The following is a 19,113-nucleotide window of genomic DNA, read 5'->3' on the forward strand; positions in this document are numbered from 1 at the left end:
TGATGGTGGTGATGGTGATGATGGTGATGCTGATGGTGGTGATGGTGAAGATGATGATGATGGGATAGTGATGACGGTGGTGATGGTGATGCCGATGGTGGTGATGGTGATGGTGATGATGACAGTGATGATGGTGAAGATGATGATGATGGGATAGTGATGACGGTGGTGATGGTGGTGATGGGTGGTGATGATGCTGTGGTGGTGATGATGGTGATGTTGGTGATGATGATGGTGGTGATGGTGAAGGTGATGGTGGTGATGGTGATGATGGTGATGCTGATGGTGGTGATGGTGAAGGTGATGATGGGATAGTGATGATGGTGGTGATGGGTGGTGATGATGCTGTGGTGGTGATGATGGTGATGTTGGTGATGATGATGGTGGTGATGGTGAAGGTGATGGTGGTGATGGTGATGATGGTGATGCTGATGGTGGTGATGGTGAAGGTGATGGTGGTGATGGTGATGATGGTGATGCTGATGGTGGTGATGGTGGTGATGGTGATGATGGTGATGCTGATGGTGGTGATGGTGAAGATGATGGGATAGTGATGACGGTGATGATGGTGTTGATGGGTGGTGATGATGCTGTGGTGGTGATGATGGTGATGTTGGTGATGATGGTGATGATGATGATGGTGGTGATGGTGATAATGATGGTGATGGCAGTGATGCTGGTGATGATAATGGTGAGTGTGTCGATAGTGATGGTGGCAATGGTATGATGATGATGATATTGATGGTGATGCTGGTGATGATGATGGTGGTGAGGTCATGCCAGGTCAAACAAAGCTGGACTGCTTTTCCCACTGCAGGACTTCTCAGAGCCTTTAGAATACTAAAATGCAAGGGGGGGATATCTCCAAGAGGCGGATGCCCAGTACAGAATTTCCTAAACCTCTCTGATCACGGAACAGCCCGTGAATATTTCCCACATGGTCCAGGGAACACTGAACCTGAGCACCCAAAATGAAGGGCCAAGATAGAGCACTTGTCTTGTCATTCAGAACATCTGCAAGGAGAGCTGACCCTGAGATGCTTGGTTTCTAGGGGCAACTCCAAGTATCATTACTATGGGATCCGCCTGAAACCAGATTCACCCTTGAACCGGCTGCAGGAGGACACCCAGTATATGGCCATGAGGCAACAGCCCATGCATCAGAAGCCAAGGTGGGTGACCTGGCCCAAAGCCAGCCTGAGGACTGACTTTCCTGCCCAAGGCAAGGGTCAGGTCTGAGTTTCACTTGGAGAACATACAGAAAAGTGTCTCTCAAACATTAAATACATAGGGAGGAGGGAACTCTGCAAACTGTGATGGAAAAAATAGATTCATGTGAACCTCTGTCTCCAACGTCCTGGGAGAGCCAAGGCACAGGCAGCTGGGGATGCAACCTCATCCAGCTAACAGAGCCTTCGGATCTTTCTTTTTAAAAAAAAGTAGCCATTATTTTTTAGAACAGTTTTAGTTTCCCAGCAAAATTGGGTAGAAAGTGCAGTTTTCCATATGTCCCCTGTGCTCAGTGCACAGCCTCCCCGCCATCAACGTAGCACCAGAGCTGTGTGTGTGTGCCAACTGGCGAACTTCCATCGGCACATCATTACCACCTCAAGTCCGTACTGGACGTTAGGGGTCACTCTGGGTGCTCCATTCAGATGGGTTTGTACAAATGTATAATGACGTATCCAGCATTACAGATCACACAGAGTAGTTTCACTGCCCTGAAAATGCTCTGTGTCCTGCCTGTTCCTCCTTCCCTCCCCTCAACCTCGGGCAGTCACTGACCCTTCTACTGTCCCCATAGTTTTGCCTTTTCAGAATATCATAGAGATGGAATCCTAGATCTTTAATTTTCAACTATAGGGGGGAGGAAAGGAGATAACACTAAAACTAACCCAAGAAGCCTGGAGAAAGAAGTTTATATACTTAAGTTTGCTGCGTCTTCCTGACATTTTGATCCAATGGCTGGAAAGGCCAGGCCATTTTCCGGAATGTTCTCTTCTCTATCCATCACACACTGACTCATCTTTTAAGGCAGGGGTCAGCAAACCTTTCTGTAAAGGGCCAAAGAGCAAATATCTTAGGCTTTGCAGGCCAGACATTCTGTCAAGACTATTCAGTCCTGCCGTGGTAGCATGAAAGCCGGCACAGGTGATACAAAGACCAGTGGGCGTGGCCGTGTGCCAATAAAACTTTATTCACAAAACAAGGAGCAGCACTGGCCCTCCACAGCTGGGATTTGCAGGCCCCTGGTTATGGCCCCACTCAGTGTCACCTCCCTGGCAGTCCTGCAGGCACCTCTCCTTCCCTGCTTCCCTCTGTCCCTGGCTCCTCTCCAGGGTCCAGACTGCACCATATGGCACCTTCATGACTTGGCCTATCTGTGTGCAGCTAAGAACCCACTTTAGCGGCTCTGAGGCCGTCCCAGGGACTCCAAACCACATGTCCATTCGCGGGAGTTGGAGGTCACAGAAGAGAGTCTGCAGAACGTTCTCCAGCAGCCAACAGATAAGAGTGGAACCAGCGGTCCGTCCTGAAGCTGCTTGTCCAGATGTGGACTCTGTAGCTTCTTGTTGTTGTTTGGTTTGGGGTCTGGGCCCCTACAAACACCCGTAAGTCATGACACCAGGCAGAGTGTTATCTTCGGAGCAGCTGTACGTCTCACGGCGACAGGCTCGTGCCATTTGCGCTTGGAACCACCGCCCGAGTCAGGCAGTCCACACGTGTCTGAGAGGCTTTTCTCCATCCTCACGGGAAGCCTGGCCCCACTTTCCACAAGGAAAGGCACTCCCCGCTGGAGTTGGGTCCCCCTGCTCTTCCCACCGCACACCATCACCACCTCGCAGCCGCCCGCTGGGCGCAAGGCACACCGGGCCCCGGGGAGCCCTTCTCGGGGAATGTTTCCCGTTTGCCGCCAGGACAGGCTGTCCACTGCTTTCTGACTCAAGGCAAAATGAAAGTCCCAGAATTTCCTTTGAGACCATGTAATAGTAAGATATTTGTGATTCTATATAAAGAAGTTCGCTTATCTGCTAAGGGAGAAGTATTAGGGGGAAAAAAAGATACCCACACAAGCAACCCTGAATATCCATCAGCGGATGAATGGATAAGCCAATGTGTCCATCCAGACAATGGAATGTTATTCAGTCTTAAAAAGGAAGGACACCTGACACCTGCCACAACATGGAGGGACCCTCAGGACACCGTGATCAGTGAGAGGAGCCAGACCCAGAAGGACACATCCCGCAGGACCCCACTCCCAGGAGGTCCCCAGAGGAGTCCCGTCTACACAGAGAGGAGAGGGTGGGAGCCGGGGCTGGGGCAGGGGGTGGGGCTGGTTGCAGGACGGCGTGAGTGTGCTTCATGCCACTGGGCTGTGCGCTTAGACATGGTTATGATGGTGAATTTCATGTTGTGTGTATTTTACCACAAGTTTTTAAACATTATACACACACACACACACACACACACCCCAAACTGAATCCTGCTCAGTTCTCTGCTCCTTGAGCCCCCTTTGGGCCATACAGCTGGGGCCTCGTGATGGCACAGTGTCCCCTGCCCAGGTACCGGCCAGCCCAGAAGACAGACAGCCTCGGGGACAGTGGTCCGCATGGCAGCCTGCACAGCACACCAGAGCAGGCCATGGCCGCACAGAGCCAGCACCACCAGCAGTACATAGGTGAGTGCCCCCCGCCCCGCGTGCAGGGCCTCCTGGGGAAGCTCCCGTGTCCACTCAGCTCTCCCGGGGCTCACGGGTTTCAGCACCTGCGGTGTCTGCAGGGGTGATTGAAACAGTTGGCTTGTAGAATACCTCTTGACGTAGAAATGTTCTAGATCAACCTTTATGGCATCCCCAAGGCTCAGGTCATGATCCCAAGGTCCTGGGATCGAGCCCTGCATCAGGCTCCCTGCTCAGCAGGAAGCCTGCTTCTCCCTTTCCCACTCCCCCTGCTTGTGTTTCCTCTCTGGCTGTTGCTCTCTGTCAAATAAATGAAATCTTTAAAAAAAAACAACAACACTGGCTCTCCCCTCCTGCTGGCCTGACCCACAGCTGCCTGGCCCTTCCCTGGGAGAGCCCCTTCCCTGCTGGTGCCACGGCCGCCCCGGGGAGCACCTGACTCGCAGCCTGCCTCATGGGTCGCGCCCAGGGAGGCTCGCTGTAGTCAGCATCCGTGGGCACACACACCGAAGGCGTCAGTGGCCTTCGTCTACATTTAGTGTGTTTTTGGAGCCCAGACAGAACCCTTCAGGAAAGTAACTAGGGACGGCCACGGCCAGCGCCCTCCCCAGATTCACTACCCGGGGTAGCCCCCACACTGGGGTGATGGGAGCGCCCGCTGAGTGCCGGGGCCTGGGCTCAGGGCTCGTCTGCATATTTACTGTCCCTGGGAGATGACAGTGTTGTCCCCATTCCATCCCTGAGAAAACCAAAGCTTAAAAGTGGTGAGACCCAGGGCCGTGGAGCGGTCACTGGCAACCCTAACCCCGACCCTAATCCCCCAGCACATGGGACTCTTGCACGTGGCCCTTCTGCAACTGGGCTAACCCCCGTTTTCCTCCCAGATGTCTCTCACATCTTCCCGGACTTCCCGGCGCCCGACCTGGGCAGCGTCCTGCTGCAGGAGAGCATCACGCTGCACGACGTCAAGGCCCTGCAACTGGTCTACCGGCGGCACTGCGAGGTGACCGCCCTCCCCCCGCCCCGCCCGGGGAGACCCTGAGCCTTCGCCTTGGGGGTGGGGAGCCGAGCGAGCCTCCCCTCCCCCCCACAACCCGGTGAGGCGGTCAGTCTCCCGCGTCTCCAGAACTGCCAAACTCTCCGACATCACCAGGTGTCCCTGGGTGACCCGGAGGAGGAGGAAGAGGCAGGAGCGGCCCCCTGCTTCCTCTCACCAAGTAGATAAAGATCTCCACTCTCTAAACCGTGGCACGTCCGTCCCCTCTTGTGGTCTCTCTCTGGATTTCAGGGGACCCCATTGCAGCTCTCCACGGCTGCCCGCTTGGCATGTCCCGACAACACGTGATAGGCACGCTTTTTAACACGCACATCCGTGAGGTCGACGGCTGTGTTTATTCGCAGGCAACTTTAGACGTCGTGGTGAACCTCCAGTTTCACTACATTGAGAAGCTGTGGCTTTCCTTCTGGAACTCGAAAGCCGCCTCGGGTGATGGCCCTGCCTCTCTACCTGCCAGGTAACTGCCCTCGCCCCGCCCCCCGCGGCCACGGAGCCACCGGCTCATTTCCCAGGACCCCGGGGCTAACCTGCAGGCTGCGGACACCCACACTGTGACCCACAGACAAATGCGTCCCCTTTCCAAGAATCGGCGCTCAGAGCCCCCTTCTGTGTGTGTGTGTGTGTGGTTTCCACACTGTGTTGCCCATTCCCTTGCTTCAGCACGAGACACTGTAGAGGGGAGCCCGTGCTGGCCCAAATAGGGGACGTGTCATTCCCCGGCCACAGGCAGGGAAGGGGGCGGCGCGGGCCCACTGGGGAATGAGAGGTGGGGCGAGGTCTGTCCCGGGGGCCCCCTGCCACCCTGTGGGCCACAGCTCACCCCGGCTCTCCCGTCCCCCACAGCGACGGGGAACCCGAAGGTGCCGTCCTCCCGAAGGACAAGCTGGTGTCTCTGTGTAAATGCGAGCCCATTCTCAAGTGGATGAGGAACTGCGACCACATCCTGTACCAGGCCCTGGTGGAGATCCTCATCCCTGACGTGCTGCGGCCGGTGCCCAGTAAGCGGCTCTTAGGGCTGCTGCGTCCCCCTGGCAACCCCTGTTCTTTCCCTGCACTCCCCCCCCCCCAGAACGAGGCCGAGCGGAGGGCCAGCTCGCAGCTCTGGAGGCCCGTCACCCTTGGGTTGCCGCCTACTAGTGCTGGCCCAGGCTTCGGTGCGCTCGGTGCTACGGGGCTCCCAGTGACACTCCAGCCTCCAAGTTCCTCTGGGGCCCGGGATGCCCCCCAGGAGATCCCCAGAGTGGGGCCAAGGTCACGGGATAGCCCTACCCCTCCCTGTCTGCACGTTTGCTGAAAGCCCTCAGAGAGTCTCGACCCGCTGTGCCCCTCTGCCCCCGGGGCCGCCTGCAGTGCCCCGCCCCCCGCCCTGGGGGTGATGACACACACACCCCCCCTCCCCGCAGGGGGCACGCCCTGCCAGCCCCTTACAGGCTCTCCCTTGCGGCCCCCAGGGTCCTGAGGGTAGAAGCCCTGGAGTGAGGAAGCTGGGCCCTGAGGGCCTCATGCTTAAGGAATGACTGGGGGGGGGGGCATGGGTACACCTGGTGGTGACCTATCAGTATTTGTGCCCTTTGGCACAACGGAAACTTCGGTCTTTCTTAATGAACTGGTCTGCTGTTTTTGTGCCACAAAATGGGAAACAGCCAAACTATTGCGTTTCTCCTTTGGGCTTGCCTGCTGCAGAACCGCTCATTGCAATGCGCAGTTAGAGTCTCTATGTTAAGGTTTGGGTCGGGGTATATTTGCTTTTATATTTTTGAAGTTTTTTCTTTTTAAACAGTCTGATTTGTTTATTTGCAAGCCACCTCACAATAAACTTGGAAGTTGGTGGAAGATATGTACGTGCATGTGTGTGGGTCAGGGCTTCTCAGCACTGTGGACTGTTCTCTGTAATGGGGGGAGGACCGTCCTGGGCACTACGGGGGGGGGTGAGCCCAGCCCCCACCCGCTCGATGCCAAGAGCTTCCCCCATTGGGACGACCACAGATGTCTGTACACATTCCCCCAGTATCCCCTGGGGGCAGAGTCGTGCTGGGTGAGGAGAACCACTAAGGCAGGAGGTAGAGGAACAGAGATGAAGGCACTGGGTGGCCCCAAATCTCACCCGGCGCCTCCCTCACTAAAAGCCCTAAGTTCTCCCTGGTCCCTCGTCCGTGTGTGCTCAGCCGCCTCTTTCTCTTGCTCCAACAGCTTCATTGCATGTGCGCCTCTTCCATTCCTGCTGATCCTGATCGGGATCAGGACTGCCTTTCTCACTGTGTCACGGCTTGTGTCTCCCAGGTACCTTGACACAGGCCATCCGTAATTTTGCCAAGAGCTTGGAAGGCTGGTTGACGAACGCCATGAGAGACTTCCCACAGCAGGTCATCCAGACCAAGGTAACCGCTCCGCTCTGTGGGGGGCAGCTGCCCCCAGGCTCAGGGAGGGGCTCTTGGCCCTGTGCCCAGGCAAAGCAGGACGCTCCCGAGGGTCCTGAGGACCATGAGTCCCCTGCCCCCCAGGAAGCCTCCAGGATGCTGGCGATGTGGAACGGACACTCACAGGGAGGGGCACGACAGAAGCTGTCATTTGCTGTGATGCATTTGGGTGCATTCAGAACAGATAGAATGTTTCTATGCACCTCACGGGCAGGAGGGTTTAATCTCCTTGCTGTCACCCTTACTGCAATAGTCTTGGCCGCAAAGCAGAATTTAAAATGTGGAGAGCGGGCCTCCGTGCGCAGAAGAGAGTGACGGCTGCTCTCTCAAGTGCCACTTAGAGACCTGCGCACAGGTGAGGCCACGCTCCAAGCATCAGGCCGCCCTGACCCGGTCTGGAACAATCTGTTAGACCAGTGACTCTCAAACCTCAGGGTGCAGGGCGCCTGGGGCTCAGTCGGCTGAGCATCTGCCTTCAGCTCAGCTCGTGATCTCAGGGTCCTGGGATAGAGCCCTGCGTCTTTGGGCTCCCTGCACAGCGGGGAGCCTGCTTCTCCCTCTGCCTGCCGCTCCCCCTGCTTGTGCACGCGCGCGCTCCCTCTCTCTCTAATAAATAAATAAAATCTTAAAAAAAAAAACATAGCCATGCTTATTAAAAAAAAACAAAACTCAGGGTGCATCGGAGTCCCCAAAGTAGGGTAAAATTGCAGATTCCCAGGCCCCACCCCCACGAAGCTTGATCCAGTGGCACCCAGGAGTCTGTATTCCCCCTCCCCGGCCGCTCCAGAGAGCGAAAGGAATTCTAGAAACAGCAGCGTAAGCACCCTGTCCCGAGTCCTACCTCACCGATGCTATGGCGTCTGCTCTAGATGCCAAGATGCCTCTTGAGGTTCGTGTCCTTCGTTTATTCTCACTCTTTGGGTCCTTGAAACTGTTGGAAGAGTGGGTCCCTCTCTCCCGCTCCTCCGCACTGTCCCGGAGCCCACAATCCCTCCACGGAGAGGAGAGAACGCGCTCTCCCCCCGCGCCTCACCGTCTGCACCTCCCTCGGCCACAGGTCGGCGTGGTCAGCGCCTTTGCCCAGACCCTGCGCAGATACACGTCCCTCAACCACCTCGCTCAGGCAGCCCGCGCCGTGCTGCAGAACACCTCCCAGATCAACCAGATGCTCAGTGACCTCAACCGCGTGGACTTCGCCAACGTGCAGGTGACTTTCTCCAATGCGATTCCCCGCGACCTGGGATGGGGCGTGGGGACCAGGCTGCAGATCAGCAACCCCCACCCCGCCTTCCAGCCTTGAGAAAAAGGCTCAAAACCACGAAATGCAACCAGCAGCAAAACCCAGCATACATGAGAACAGGGTCAGGGCGGAAGCCCCCTCCCTGCAGCCCCCCAGGGGCCCCAGGCCTCCAGATGCTGGGACCCACACCTTGGGTCACCCTCCTTAAGAATCTACCTTCCTGCTGCCATTTTCACAGCTCTCTCCTCTGGGCTCAGAAGAGTGCAGGCTGTGTTCCTGCGCGTCCTGCCTCAGTGATACTCACGCCGAGTTCAGGCTCTGAGTTCATCCATTAAATAAACACACACACATCTTTAGAGAAATGAGCACTTAAAAGTAAAACACCACAAACATATGGTGTGTGATCGGAGCTTTGGCCCCGGGAAGCATGGGTTTCCGCGTTTGGAACCAGGGCAGGCTCCCTCTGGCTATCCGTCTGTCCAGCTCTGCCCCGGGGGCTCAAGCGGCAACCGGCAAAGGCCCGGAGCGGGTGCTGGTCCCGTGCTCCCCCCGCACCCCACAATGGCGCTGGTCCGGGGGCGGAGGTGCCACCCTGACCTGCCGCCCACGCCCCGCAGGAACAGGCCTCGTGGGTGTGCCAGTGTGAGGAGAGCGTGGTGCAGCGGCTGGAGCAGGACTTCAAGCTGACCCTGCAGCAGCAGAGCTCCCTGGACCAGTGGGCCAGCTGGCTGGACAACGTGGTCACCCAGGTCCTGAAGCAGCATGCCGGCAGCCCCAGCTTCCCCAAGGCCGCCCGCCAGTTTCTTCTGAAATGGTCCTTTTACAGGTAAGTCCGGCTTGGTTTGCAAGAGAACCCAGGGAAAGCAGGCACGGTGGGCTCCGGAGGCCCAGCGGCCCGCTCGGCAGGCTCCCAGGGCAGGTACCGTGTGCTGACGGAGGCAGCCTGCGACTTTTCTTTCCAGACCTGTGCTCTCCTCTGGCTGACATGAGGCATTCGGGAGAAGGGCTGGCGCAGCGTAACAGCCAAGCCACGGCTCCCCGGGTGGGGGAAGGGAGCACGGGGAGACATCCCCCTCACCCCCCTCCCCCAGGGACCCAAAATCCGAGTTCGCTTGTTTACCTTTAGGGGGCTTGGCCATACAGAGCCAAGGAGCTTCTGAGGAGAAAACAGCCCAAATCCCAAGCCGTTCCACTCTGTCCACTGACTCGGCCTTTGGGTCCGCACACGTTCAAGCGACCTTTGCTTTCCACATGCTGGTCTGGACACGGCGGTCAGCACCTGGCTTCCCTCCTTGGCTGCCTTTGCTAAGCCGTCTCAGATCCACAGCCTGCTGAAGCCACCTCTCTTTCCCCCACTGCCAAACCAAGTGCCTTAAGAGTGCATCTACACGCCGGTCCAGGAGGACGTGCAAAGCCTTAAGTATAATGTCATCAACTGCTCTTACTGACTCACCTGCACACCCCATCATTCCCACACAAGCACAGAGTGTCAGCCCGTTAAAAAAAAAAATAACAGGGCACGCTAACATTTTCAAAAGTTGATTGGAGCAGCCCCAACCCGCAGGTGGTCAGTGAGCGAGGGGAGAGGTGTTTACAGAGAATTTGCGGGAGCAAAGCAAGGAAATGAGGTGATTGGCTTGAGCTTGAGCTTCGCCGCTGCCACCGTGGAGGGGAGAGCCTGGCCCTTCGTGGCTGGTGGTTCGAGGGTTCACTCTCAGAATCCCATATGTCACCTCCGGCTTGGTTCTGGGATGCTTGGGCCACACGGCGTCGGAGCCACTGCTGTGCAGGGCCCCCTGCTTGGTGACTCTGTCAGGGGCTAACACACGTCTCCTCCTGCCTTGTCCCCTCCTGGTTCTTTTGCTACCACAGGGATGAGTGGGGAAGCTCTGAGGTGGGGCAGTCGGGTGTTTGGGGTCGGGTGCCAAGTGATCTCATCCCTTTAGATCAGGGGTCGCTTTTTCTGTGAAGAATCAGATAGTTAAGTATTTCCAAGAAATAAACTTTTATCGGCACACAACATGTAAATGAACAGGCATGACCAATGTGCCAATAAAACTTTATTTATGGACACCAAACTGTGAATTTCAGGTACTTTTCACAGGTTGTGAAACATAATTCTTCTTTTGACCGTGTTTCCAACCATTTAAACCTGTAAAACCCATTGTTAGTTCCTGGGCTGTACAGGAGTGGGCAGTGGGCTGGATCTGGTCTGGATTTGGGGCCATACCTCCCCAGCCCCTGCTGCAGATGAAAGAGGCAAAAGCTCCCTGAAGTTCTGTCTTGTTTTAGGCACCTAAACCACTGACTGAGGAGCCAAGGCTGGATGGGAGGGGGTCCCAGGAGGAGGGAAGGCCGGGAAAGGCTGCCTGCCATGGGCAAGTCGTAAGGGTACTACGACTGACCACAGGCCATTGGCTAAGGCTTGTGTCAGACAGAGACACGATGTCCCATTTCCCCAGCCCCCTGCTTAGAGCTGACCGCCCCGCCCGCCTCCCCCCCCCCACCCCCGCCTGACACAACAGACACAGGGGTGGTCTGGGTGGCTGGCAGGCCCCTCGTGGCATCTATGGGGCCTCCCTTCCGAAAAGCCTGGCCTGACTGCCTGCCTGCGAGTCCATGTTCCCCGGAAGTCCCCAGCCTCTGTCTGCCCATCCCCCCAGCTCCATGGTGATCCGCGACCTCACGCTACGCAGCGCCGCCAGCTTTGGCTCCTTCCATCTGATCCGCCTGCTCTATGACGAGTACATGTTCTACCTGGTGGAGCACCGTGTTGCCGAGGCGACCGGAGAGACGCCGATTGCTGTGATGGGAGAGGTGAGGGTCCCTCCTGCCCTGGGGACCCCGGGACGCCGTGGGCAGTGTGTGTGACACAGCGGACGGCCCAAAGAAAAAACACTCGCAGGAGGCCCGTGGGTGGGAAAGCGCTCGCAGGCTGGAGCCCACCGGCCTGGGTTCAGCCCTGGCCCCTCCGCCTCCTAGAGCGTTCCTGCCCCTGAAATGAGACCTGGAACACCCGGCCCGTGGGAGGTCTGCTGTTGGAATGGACATATAAAATGTACCATTCCGGCCATTTTAAAGTGAACGATTCAGTGCCATTTAGTACGTTAAGAGTTGTGCAACCACCACTTCTAATTCCAGAACATTCCATCACCCCAGAGGCACACCCCACCCCAAACCTTCTTGTGTGGGTGCTTTGGGATGCCATCTAATCCACCCCAGTCACCACCATCCCTCTCCCCAGGCGCTGGCACCCGCCACCCTGCTTTCTGCCAGGATCTGCCTGTCGTGGGCGCCACACCCGGGTGGAATCATACGTGGGCGTGGCCTTTTCTTGTCTGGCATCTGTCACTCCACATCATCTTTTCAAGGTGCAGCCACATTGTAGCGCAGATCATTCCTCACTGCTTCTGTGGCCAGATAATATTTCCTTGCACGGACGGTCCACATTTTGCTTTACCTGTTCATATGTTGATGAACACATGGGTTGTTTACAGCTTTGCACTGCTGTGACCATCTGGGCACACATTCTTGTTTGAATACCTGTGTTCGCTTCTTTTGGGTACATTCCTAGGAGCGGAATTGCCGGGTCACACGGGGTTGTTTTGAGGGAGAAATGAGGTGATTCCTAGAAAGCTTTTAGGACATAATAAGCCTGTCACCTTTAGAGGCCACAGTCCCTGTCCTTTTGGTGGCCTGAGCAGTCAGCACCCACTCAGCCCTCCACCAGCTCCCAGGCAAGACCCAGAAGGTGCCAGAGGGGACACACCAGCATCAGCGCCACTTCTCATGGGGGAACCGCTCTCCTTTACAAGCGAAGCCTATGTTAACTATAGATAGAGGACAGTGCTGACATTCACCAGGACCAGGCCCCTCTGTGGAGGCCCCTGACTCTGGGCTTCTCTCTTTCAGTTCAACGATCTCGCCTCCCTATCGCTGACACTGCTCAATAAAGGTGGGTGTGTCCATGGCTTTTCCGTGAGGCTCTCCCAGGGGCTATTCCTCCCACCCTGGGCGTAGTAGAAATCGAGGCAGCTCCCAGGGTGGGTTTGAGGGCCTTTAGGAGCTGGCATCCAGACAGGCTAGTGAGGCCTGGGCAGCAGCAGGTGTCCCAGTGATGCTTATGCAGGCCTGGCCTCTGCTGGGGCTCAGAGGAGCAGCCCTGCACCTCCTTCTTGTGTGGGTGCTTTGGGATGCCATCTAATCCTGCTCCCCAGGCACCTCCACATCAGGCCCGGGAGCAGGGCCACAGTCCTGGGCTGCCTGCATCCACTTGCCCCTACCCCAACCCATTCCCTGCCCCGTGGGGGTAGGGGGCACCAACTGCTGAGGGGGACCCTGCCAGGAATGTGACTCAGCAAATGGACACTGGTCAAGGGAGGTCTCCAGTAAGAAGGCCTCCCTGGGCACTGCAGGGCAGCGTCCACACCTGTGCACCTCTCTGAGAATGTGCTTCTCTCTCCCTCTCCTTCCTGCGCCCACACTCCTCATCCACAACGCTAACCCTGCAGATGACCTCAGCGAGGATCGTGGCCGTGAGGCCAACTCCGACGCCCGCAGCCTGGGCGAGCCCCTGGTGAAGCGGGAGCGCAGTGACCCGAACCATTCCCTGCAGGGCATCTAGCTCTGCGGTGCCTCCCCCAGGCTCCAGACCAGGCCCCTCGAGCTCTACTATAATAGTGCCTCTTAGATGATGTGATCTTTGCTCTGACTCACGGGGGCGCCCTCCAGAAGAAAAACCCTCGTGAACCACAACAGAAGGTCACATCGGGTTCCCGAGTGCCTGAGCTGCTCACCCGGTGCCTCCTGGGTCATCTTTTCCTTCTGAGTGTTCTTCTCTCCTCTGCCGGACCATGAACTTTGGTCCAAGTCTACACAACCCGCGCCGGACAAGCAGGCACCTCCACGTTGGGCTTCTCCTCGGTTCAGCGGCTTCCAGCTTCCACCATTATTTTTTAAAACTCAGATCCCAGAAGGGAAGGGGTGTCCTGCAGCTGTTGGGCAGTCCCAAGCTGACCGGTGTCCATGGAGCCCCCAGCCCTGGTGCCCTGTGGTGGGAAGGGACCTTCTCCGTGCTGTGCCCAGGGCCTCCTGCCCTGCCGGCTGTGCTGAGGCGTGGAGGCCAGCCCACAGGCCCACGGGAGCCGCATCTGCAGACACCAAACGTCCCCAAAAGCAGCTGGCAATTGCCATGGCCCCATGTGGCCCAGAGAACAAGTCACAGAAATGGGCCGCTCATGCCAAGACATAGTGGTGTAAGAACCAAGACCAGAAGTTTTATCAGCAACTGGAAGGATTTGGGTTCTGTCCAAGGTCACAGCCAACATCAAGCCAAACTGCCGGGTCTGGAATGAGTTTGTTCCAAGGGGGCTGGATGGTCGGTGTTTCAGTGGTGCCTTCAGAGAGCAGCCATCGGGCCAAGCCTGCCTGGCTCCCACCCCGTAGAATCTTCTGGAATGCCTGCGTTTGAATTAGCAATCCTGGAGCACTTTGACCCAGGGCAAGTCCCATCTTGAACTGCTCAAAGTCGACACTCTTCTCTGGGCTAAATGAATCCCGAGGACTTGCACAGCCCTTGAACTTTGAACACTCTGGATCCGCCGTAACACACTGCACTTGGTTAGCTCCGTGCAAGAGTCCTGCCCCCAAACCAACTGCAAAGAAGAAAGACAAACCTCTGGTCTAGGAAACACCATCTTATGAAATGCAATAGTTCTCCTTTTGGAAATGTTTATACCAATAGTTTTGTGCTCTAATTGTTATTAGAACGTTTCTTATGAACATGTATATTGCAGTATATTCAGTCCCCAACATTTTTTTTCTCATTCACGCAGAAGGTACTAATGTAAACTCACGTGGCCTTTAAAAACCTTACTTCCCAACAAGCAGGAGCGCTGAGCACGCCTAGGCCCACGCCAGGTGTGCAGGGAGGCGTGGAGGGGAAAGACAGGAAAGCTGGGCGCTTATTTTAGGAACCAAAAGTCTATCACAATCACAGTGTTTGTCTGGTTTTACAGTTCAAGCCTTAGATGAAATCAGACGGAAAGAATGTCTTTAAAATATATATATCTCCTCTCCTGGGAGACACTTAAGCTCACGGTTCTTGGACTGTAATGGCCTGCCTTTCCTTCCATGGGGGGTGAGCAGTACAAACTGGGTTTCCGCCTTACGCTCCTGCCTTTGCAGGATTCCACAAGGAACAATACAAATGACGGTAAAGACACAGGCCTTCCAAGCCCGTTCTTGTTTTTCATGGCAGTGAACACACGCGATCCACAGCTCCAGCTTCCCTCCAACACACACACACACACACACACACACACACACACACGGTGGCCCAGGAGGACGCGGGCCTCCCTTCAGGCCAGTCCCCTGCCCTGGACAGCCAACCTGGCCGGGCTCCTGCCCTGCAAGGCTCCGAGGAGAAAGAGTGGCCTCCAGCACTTTGTTCTTGACTCTCTGGGGAGCGTTCCAGAAGGAGCAGATTCCCTGAGCTTCATTTAGCAAGGCCAGCTCTGGGCCAGAGATGGCAAGAAAACAATTCTCAGCCCAGGATGGTGAAGACTATTTGTAAGCAGACTAGACTTACTCAGATATGGCAGAATAAATCCCGGCTCCAGGCACTGATGAAATCCACCGGTTGTTCCCAGGGCTTATTCAGTAGATGGGTGGGGAGCCAAACTTGGGAAGAATCACTGCACGAGCTTGTTCTAAAATGGCCAAGTCCTGGGCCCCGTCCACAGAGAGGCTGCCTGGTGGGATTACCATGGGGGCTGGGAACCCGAGTTGTTTGGACCTCCCCTCTGGGGGGTTTTGAGGGGCTCTGACACAGGGGATTATAAGACTTTGAAGAAACCCTGCAGAGGAGACCAACAGGCTCAGGAACGAGGAACGGCCCACAGATGGGAAGATGTTCCAGAAATGTGGGACACAATTCCTGGTCAGCCGCCCCTAAAAAGTTGCTCCTCCGTGCCAGGCCAGCGCCCCACATGCCCCAGAGATGCTCAGCCCTGGCCCCAGCCCAGGCCTATCTGTCCCCGGTAGAGGCCCTGAGGCCCCCAGGTGACACTAAAATCGTCTACTACTTTCCTGGGCTGGGACCTCCAAGGGCCTGCACGTGGCTTAAAGCTCTGCCGTCACCGTCTTGAAATTCTTAGTAGTTTTTGAACAAAGCGCCCACGCTTTCATTTTGTGCTGGGCCCCAGTGCAAATTTTGTGACCAGTCTTGGGAATCTCCCAGGACACAACCATGCAGGCTCCCCTTCAGCTGGGCGGCCGGGCCCTGTCTCTGTGGCGAGTCCCTGCCAGGCTCTGAGAACCCAGCGGAACCCCGACTCGCCCCATCCACTCGTGGTTCACGATTGCAGGCCCTCTCCAGCCTGAGACCCCTGAGCAGTGCCAGCCCTTGCACCAAGCAGCAGCCACCCCTGTCTGAGAGGTGGCCCGGTGCTGGGGTGGCAGGGTCCCTGGAGGAGGAGAGCCAGGCCCTGCTCCTGGGCCTGAGTGGCTGGTGATGGAGTGAGCACAGGTGATGCCTCCATGACCACTGTCCCAGGAGCCAGAGAGGAGATGAGCAGGACAGACTGCTAAGGGCCCACAGACTGTCAAGTCCCTCGGAAGGCCCACTGGGTAGCGACCCAGGGCAGAGGACCAAACAACAAAGGGAACCTAGTCCCACCAAGAGCCTCTGGGAGGTTCTAATCACAATGGCTCCACACTAGATGCTTCTGTCCAATCTCCTCTTTTTGATAGTAGGTGTTACCCACATTGTACACGTGGGAAAATTGAAGCTGCCTGCTGGAATGCAGATATGATGGCTGGAGCATCAACAGCCATTTTAGACCTCGAGGTGGACGTCCTATAATAAGGATGGCAAAGCAATGAGACAGAAGGAGCCTGGATCCCTGGTGATATGGAGCTGCATTACAATCCTGATGACCCGCAGAGTTCAGTAAGCTGTGAGGGGAGGGGAAGAAGGCAGGGGAACCCACAGATGTTCTGCCTCTGGGAACTCTCTGGTAGCAAGAACTCTGAAGAAAGCTGTGAGGTACACCCCCCACCCCCCCCCACACATACACACACACTCCAGCTGTGGGTGTGCTAAGAAGGGAGAGACTCCCTAGCCGAGGGTGTCACCCCTCCACCACTTTTCCTCCCACAGCTCAGGCTGTTGCCCGTCTGCTCCCAGCTCCTACTCCAGAGCTTCATCCTTCCACACCTTCTGTGACCTGGTCCATACCCAAATGGAAATGCCCCTCCACGTGCTGCTGACTTGCCCCACAGTGGCCCGGCCCACCACTGCTCAGGGGTGTGTGGGGGCTTCGCCCTCCACAGAGCAAAATAGGAGCTCAGCATCTGACCATTCGGGCCTCTTCCTTGGGCCTCCATCATGGCGCTGCCCACCAGCCATCCAACCATCCAGACCAGAAACCCAGGGCCACCTTCATTGCCCCCACCCCTCCTACTTCCCCAAAACGCCCATAACACAGTCACTCTCTCCTTCCTCCTTGCCACTCCCCAACTCCTCCTGGCCGGGAAAGGAAGCATGGTAGGGGAAATAGGGCTAGGCTATACAGGTTTGAGTGCCAACTCCACGGTCACGGGCTGTGTCCTCAGATATATTACACCTGACCCATGGACAACATGGGGGTTAAAGGCACCAACCCTCCTTGCAGCCAAAAAATGCACACACATAACTTTTGACCCCCCCAAAAACTTAACTAATGGCCTACTGTTGACTGGAAGCCTTGCCGATAAACAGTCAATTAACCCATGTTCTGTAGGTTATATGTATTATCTACTGTATTCTCAAAGCAAGCCAGAGAAAAGAAAATGTTATTGAGGAAACCATAAAGAAGAGAAAATAACATTTACAGCGCTGTACTGAATTTACTGATATAAGTCTGCATGTAAGTGGACCCACGCAGCTCAAACCCATGGTGTTCAGGGTCAGCCGTACTTCAATCAGCTTCTCCATCTGCAAAAAAAGGTAATAAAAATACCTACCTCACAGCCTTGTGAGCTTTAAATAAATTAATACTCAGTACTGGAGTAAGCATTTCACAACTGTGTCTCGGCCTCGGCACTGTGGACACTTGGGACCAGACCATTCTTGCTGGTGGGGTGTGCTGGGTGCTGTGGGATGTGGAGCAGCATCCCTGGCCTCACCCACCCCCTGCCAAGCGCACCTTCCCTCCCCAAGTCATGACAATCACAGATGTCTCCAGATATCACCCAGTGGCCCCCGGAGGGGGGCAGAACGGACCCCGGGTGAGAACCACTGGGTGAGAGCACTATCATGATGACCAGTTCCCTGCATCTTTTGTATCTTGGCAACCACATCACTTATCACTTGTCTTTCTCTCTCCACACAAACCCTTACCCACTCAATGCTTTTATTTCTTGCTCCTGGAACTCAGCCCACGATCTCATCTGGGGCTCTTTCACCTTCACTGGACTTGCCACCTAACCTCCACGCCTTCACGCACACACACCTGCCCCTTTAGTGCTTCTCTTGATTGACACCCCCTGCAGGAAGCCTTCCTGGAAGCTCTCCCACTAGATTAGGATCCTTTATACCCCGCCTTTCCCATAAACACTGTGGGTGAGTAGCTCTCGTCTGCCTTGCTTGCTCAATACCGTATTTCTCCCAAATCTAACACAGTGTATATGTAGGTTCAGCAAACATTTAGTGACTGAGTGAGTGAAGAAGGTTTCTGGGAGAAGGTGCTATTCATGGTAATCATGGGAAGGTAGGGGAAAGGAGAGAAAACACATGGAAGAACACTAAGGAATGGCCAAAGGAAAGAAAAATCCATTCAGAAGAGGCCACCACCAGAATTTTTTTTTCTTATCGGAGCTGGGCTTTAGAAAAATTTATTCTGGTACAGTGGATTATACATAAGCGGGAAGCAAGGAAGCCAGTTAGGTACTTGATAAGATGGCACAAGTGAGGGGTAGGGAGTGGGGGTAGGGGAGACAGGGTGGTGGAGACAGCAGGGGAGGGGAGCTGGCAGAAGCGAGAGGTCCACTAGAGCCCCTCCCCGTGCCTAACGGCAGATCAAGTGGGTTATAAAATCAAGTTGGTGGGTTATGACCAGTTTAGTCTTTTTTTTTTTTTTTTAATGGACCAGGATAGAAGTAGAAAACGTGAGAAGTATTGATGGGATAAAGGCAAACCTAACTTTGTAAAGTTTGTAAAGTTTTTGTCTCAGTATTATGTATTACGTGCGTATACAGACACAGATGGCATTAGGCCGCCATATAAGCCTAATGTACAATGTACTGGATTCATGAAATGTATTGGATACATATATGTGTCAAAAGCCACAAGTACTAACCGGTAATTCTCAACCTATTTTGCAGTCATGGGTCTCTTCTAGAATCCTCTGTGATAGATGTTTGCAGGGTTTTGCCATCCAGCATCCATTCCACCTTCTTTTGGAATAACACCCTGATTTCCTTTTGAGGAATGACCTTTCTCCCATGAATTTAAATACCACCTCTACATGGGCACTGGAGGGAATGGGCTTAGCATATGTGGGGAGCAGTGAGGAGACCGGTATGGCTGGCTATACTGGCCGGGCAGGAGGGAGACATGGAGGGCTTCCTAGATGCTAGCCAGGACTTAGGGTTTCATTCCAGGAGTGAGAGGCCCATGGCCTCAAAATAGATTGAGAGCTCCCCTCCATCAGCTCTCAGATGTATGACTGCCCACCCA

The 19,113-nt window shown here is 55.4% G+C and overlaps 1 protein-coding gene across 4 annotated transcripts in view; it reads left to right on the forward strand.

The window, feature by feature from the left end:
• Positions 1 to 17,403, forward strand: part of RFX2 (regulatory factor X2) — a 93,945-nt gene extending 76,542 nt beyond the window's left edge. For 3 of the 4 annotated variants that reach the window (XM_028126182.2, XM_028126184.2, XM_028126183.2), the window contains 11 exons: positions 1,053 to 1,172; positions 3,564 to 3,679; positions 4,564 to 4,682; positions 5,081 to 5,193; positions 5,580 to 5,734; positions 7,017 to 7,114; positions 8,211 to 8,360; positions 9,011 to 9,219; positions 11,057 to 11,210; positions 12,306 to 12,348; positions 12,905 to 17,403. In XM_028126182.2, the coding sequence (XP_027981983.1) occupies positions 1,053 to 1,172; positions 3,564 to 3,679; positions 4,564 to 4,682; positions 5,081 to 5,193; positions 5,580 to 5,734; positions 7,017 to 7,114; positions 8,211 to 8,360; positions 9,011 to 9,219; positions 11,057 to 11,210; positions 12,306 to 12,348; positions 12,905 to 13,017 (1,390 nt within the window). In that variant the 3' untranslated portion in view covers positions 13,018 to 17,403. Of the gene's footprint in view, positions 1 to 1,052; positions 1,173 to 3,563; positions 3,680 to 4,563; positions 4,683 to 5,080; positions 5,194 to 5,579; positions 5,735 to 7,016; positions 7,115 to 8,210; positions 8,361 to 9,010; positions 9,220 to 9,519; positions 11,211 to 12,305; positions 12,349 to 12,904 lie in introns of those variants that run through there. The other variant, XM_088017815.1, reaches the window with a different exon arrangement.
• The last annotated feature ends 1,710 nt before the right edge of the window (positions 17,404 to 19,113 follow it).

The sequence above is a fragment of the Eumetopias jubatus genome, unplaced genomic scaffold (assembly GCF_037043125.1).
Source record: "Eumetopias jubatus isolate StellerSeaLion01/CBP00866 unplaced genomic scaffold, mEumJub1_p1.0 scaffold_1, whole genome shotgun sequence".
In the NCBI taxonomy this organism is placed as follows: Eukaryota; Metazoa; Chordata; class Mammalia; order Carnivora; family Otariidae; genus Eumetopias; species Eumetopias jubatus.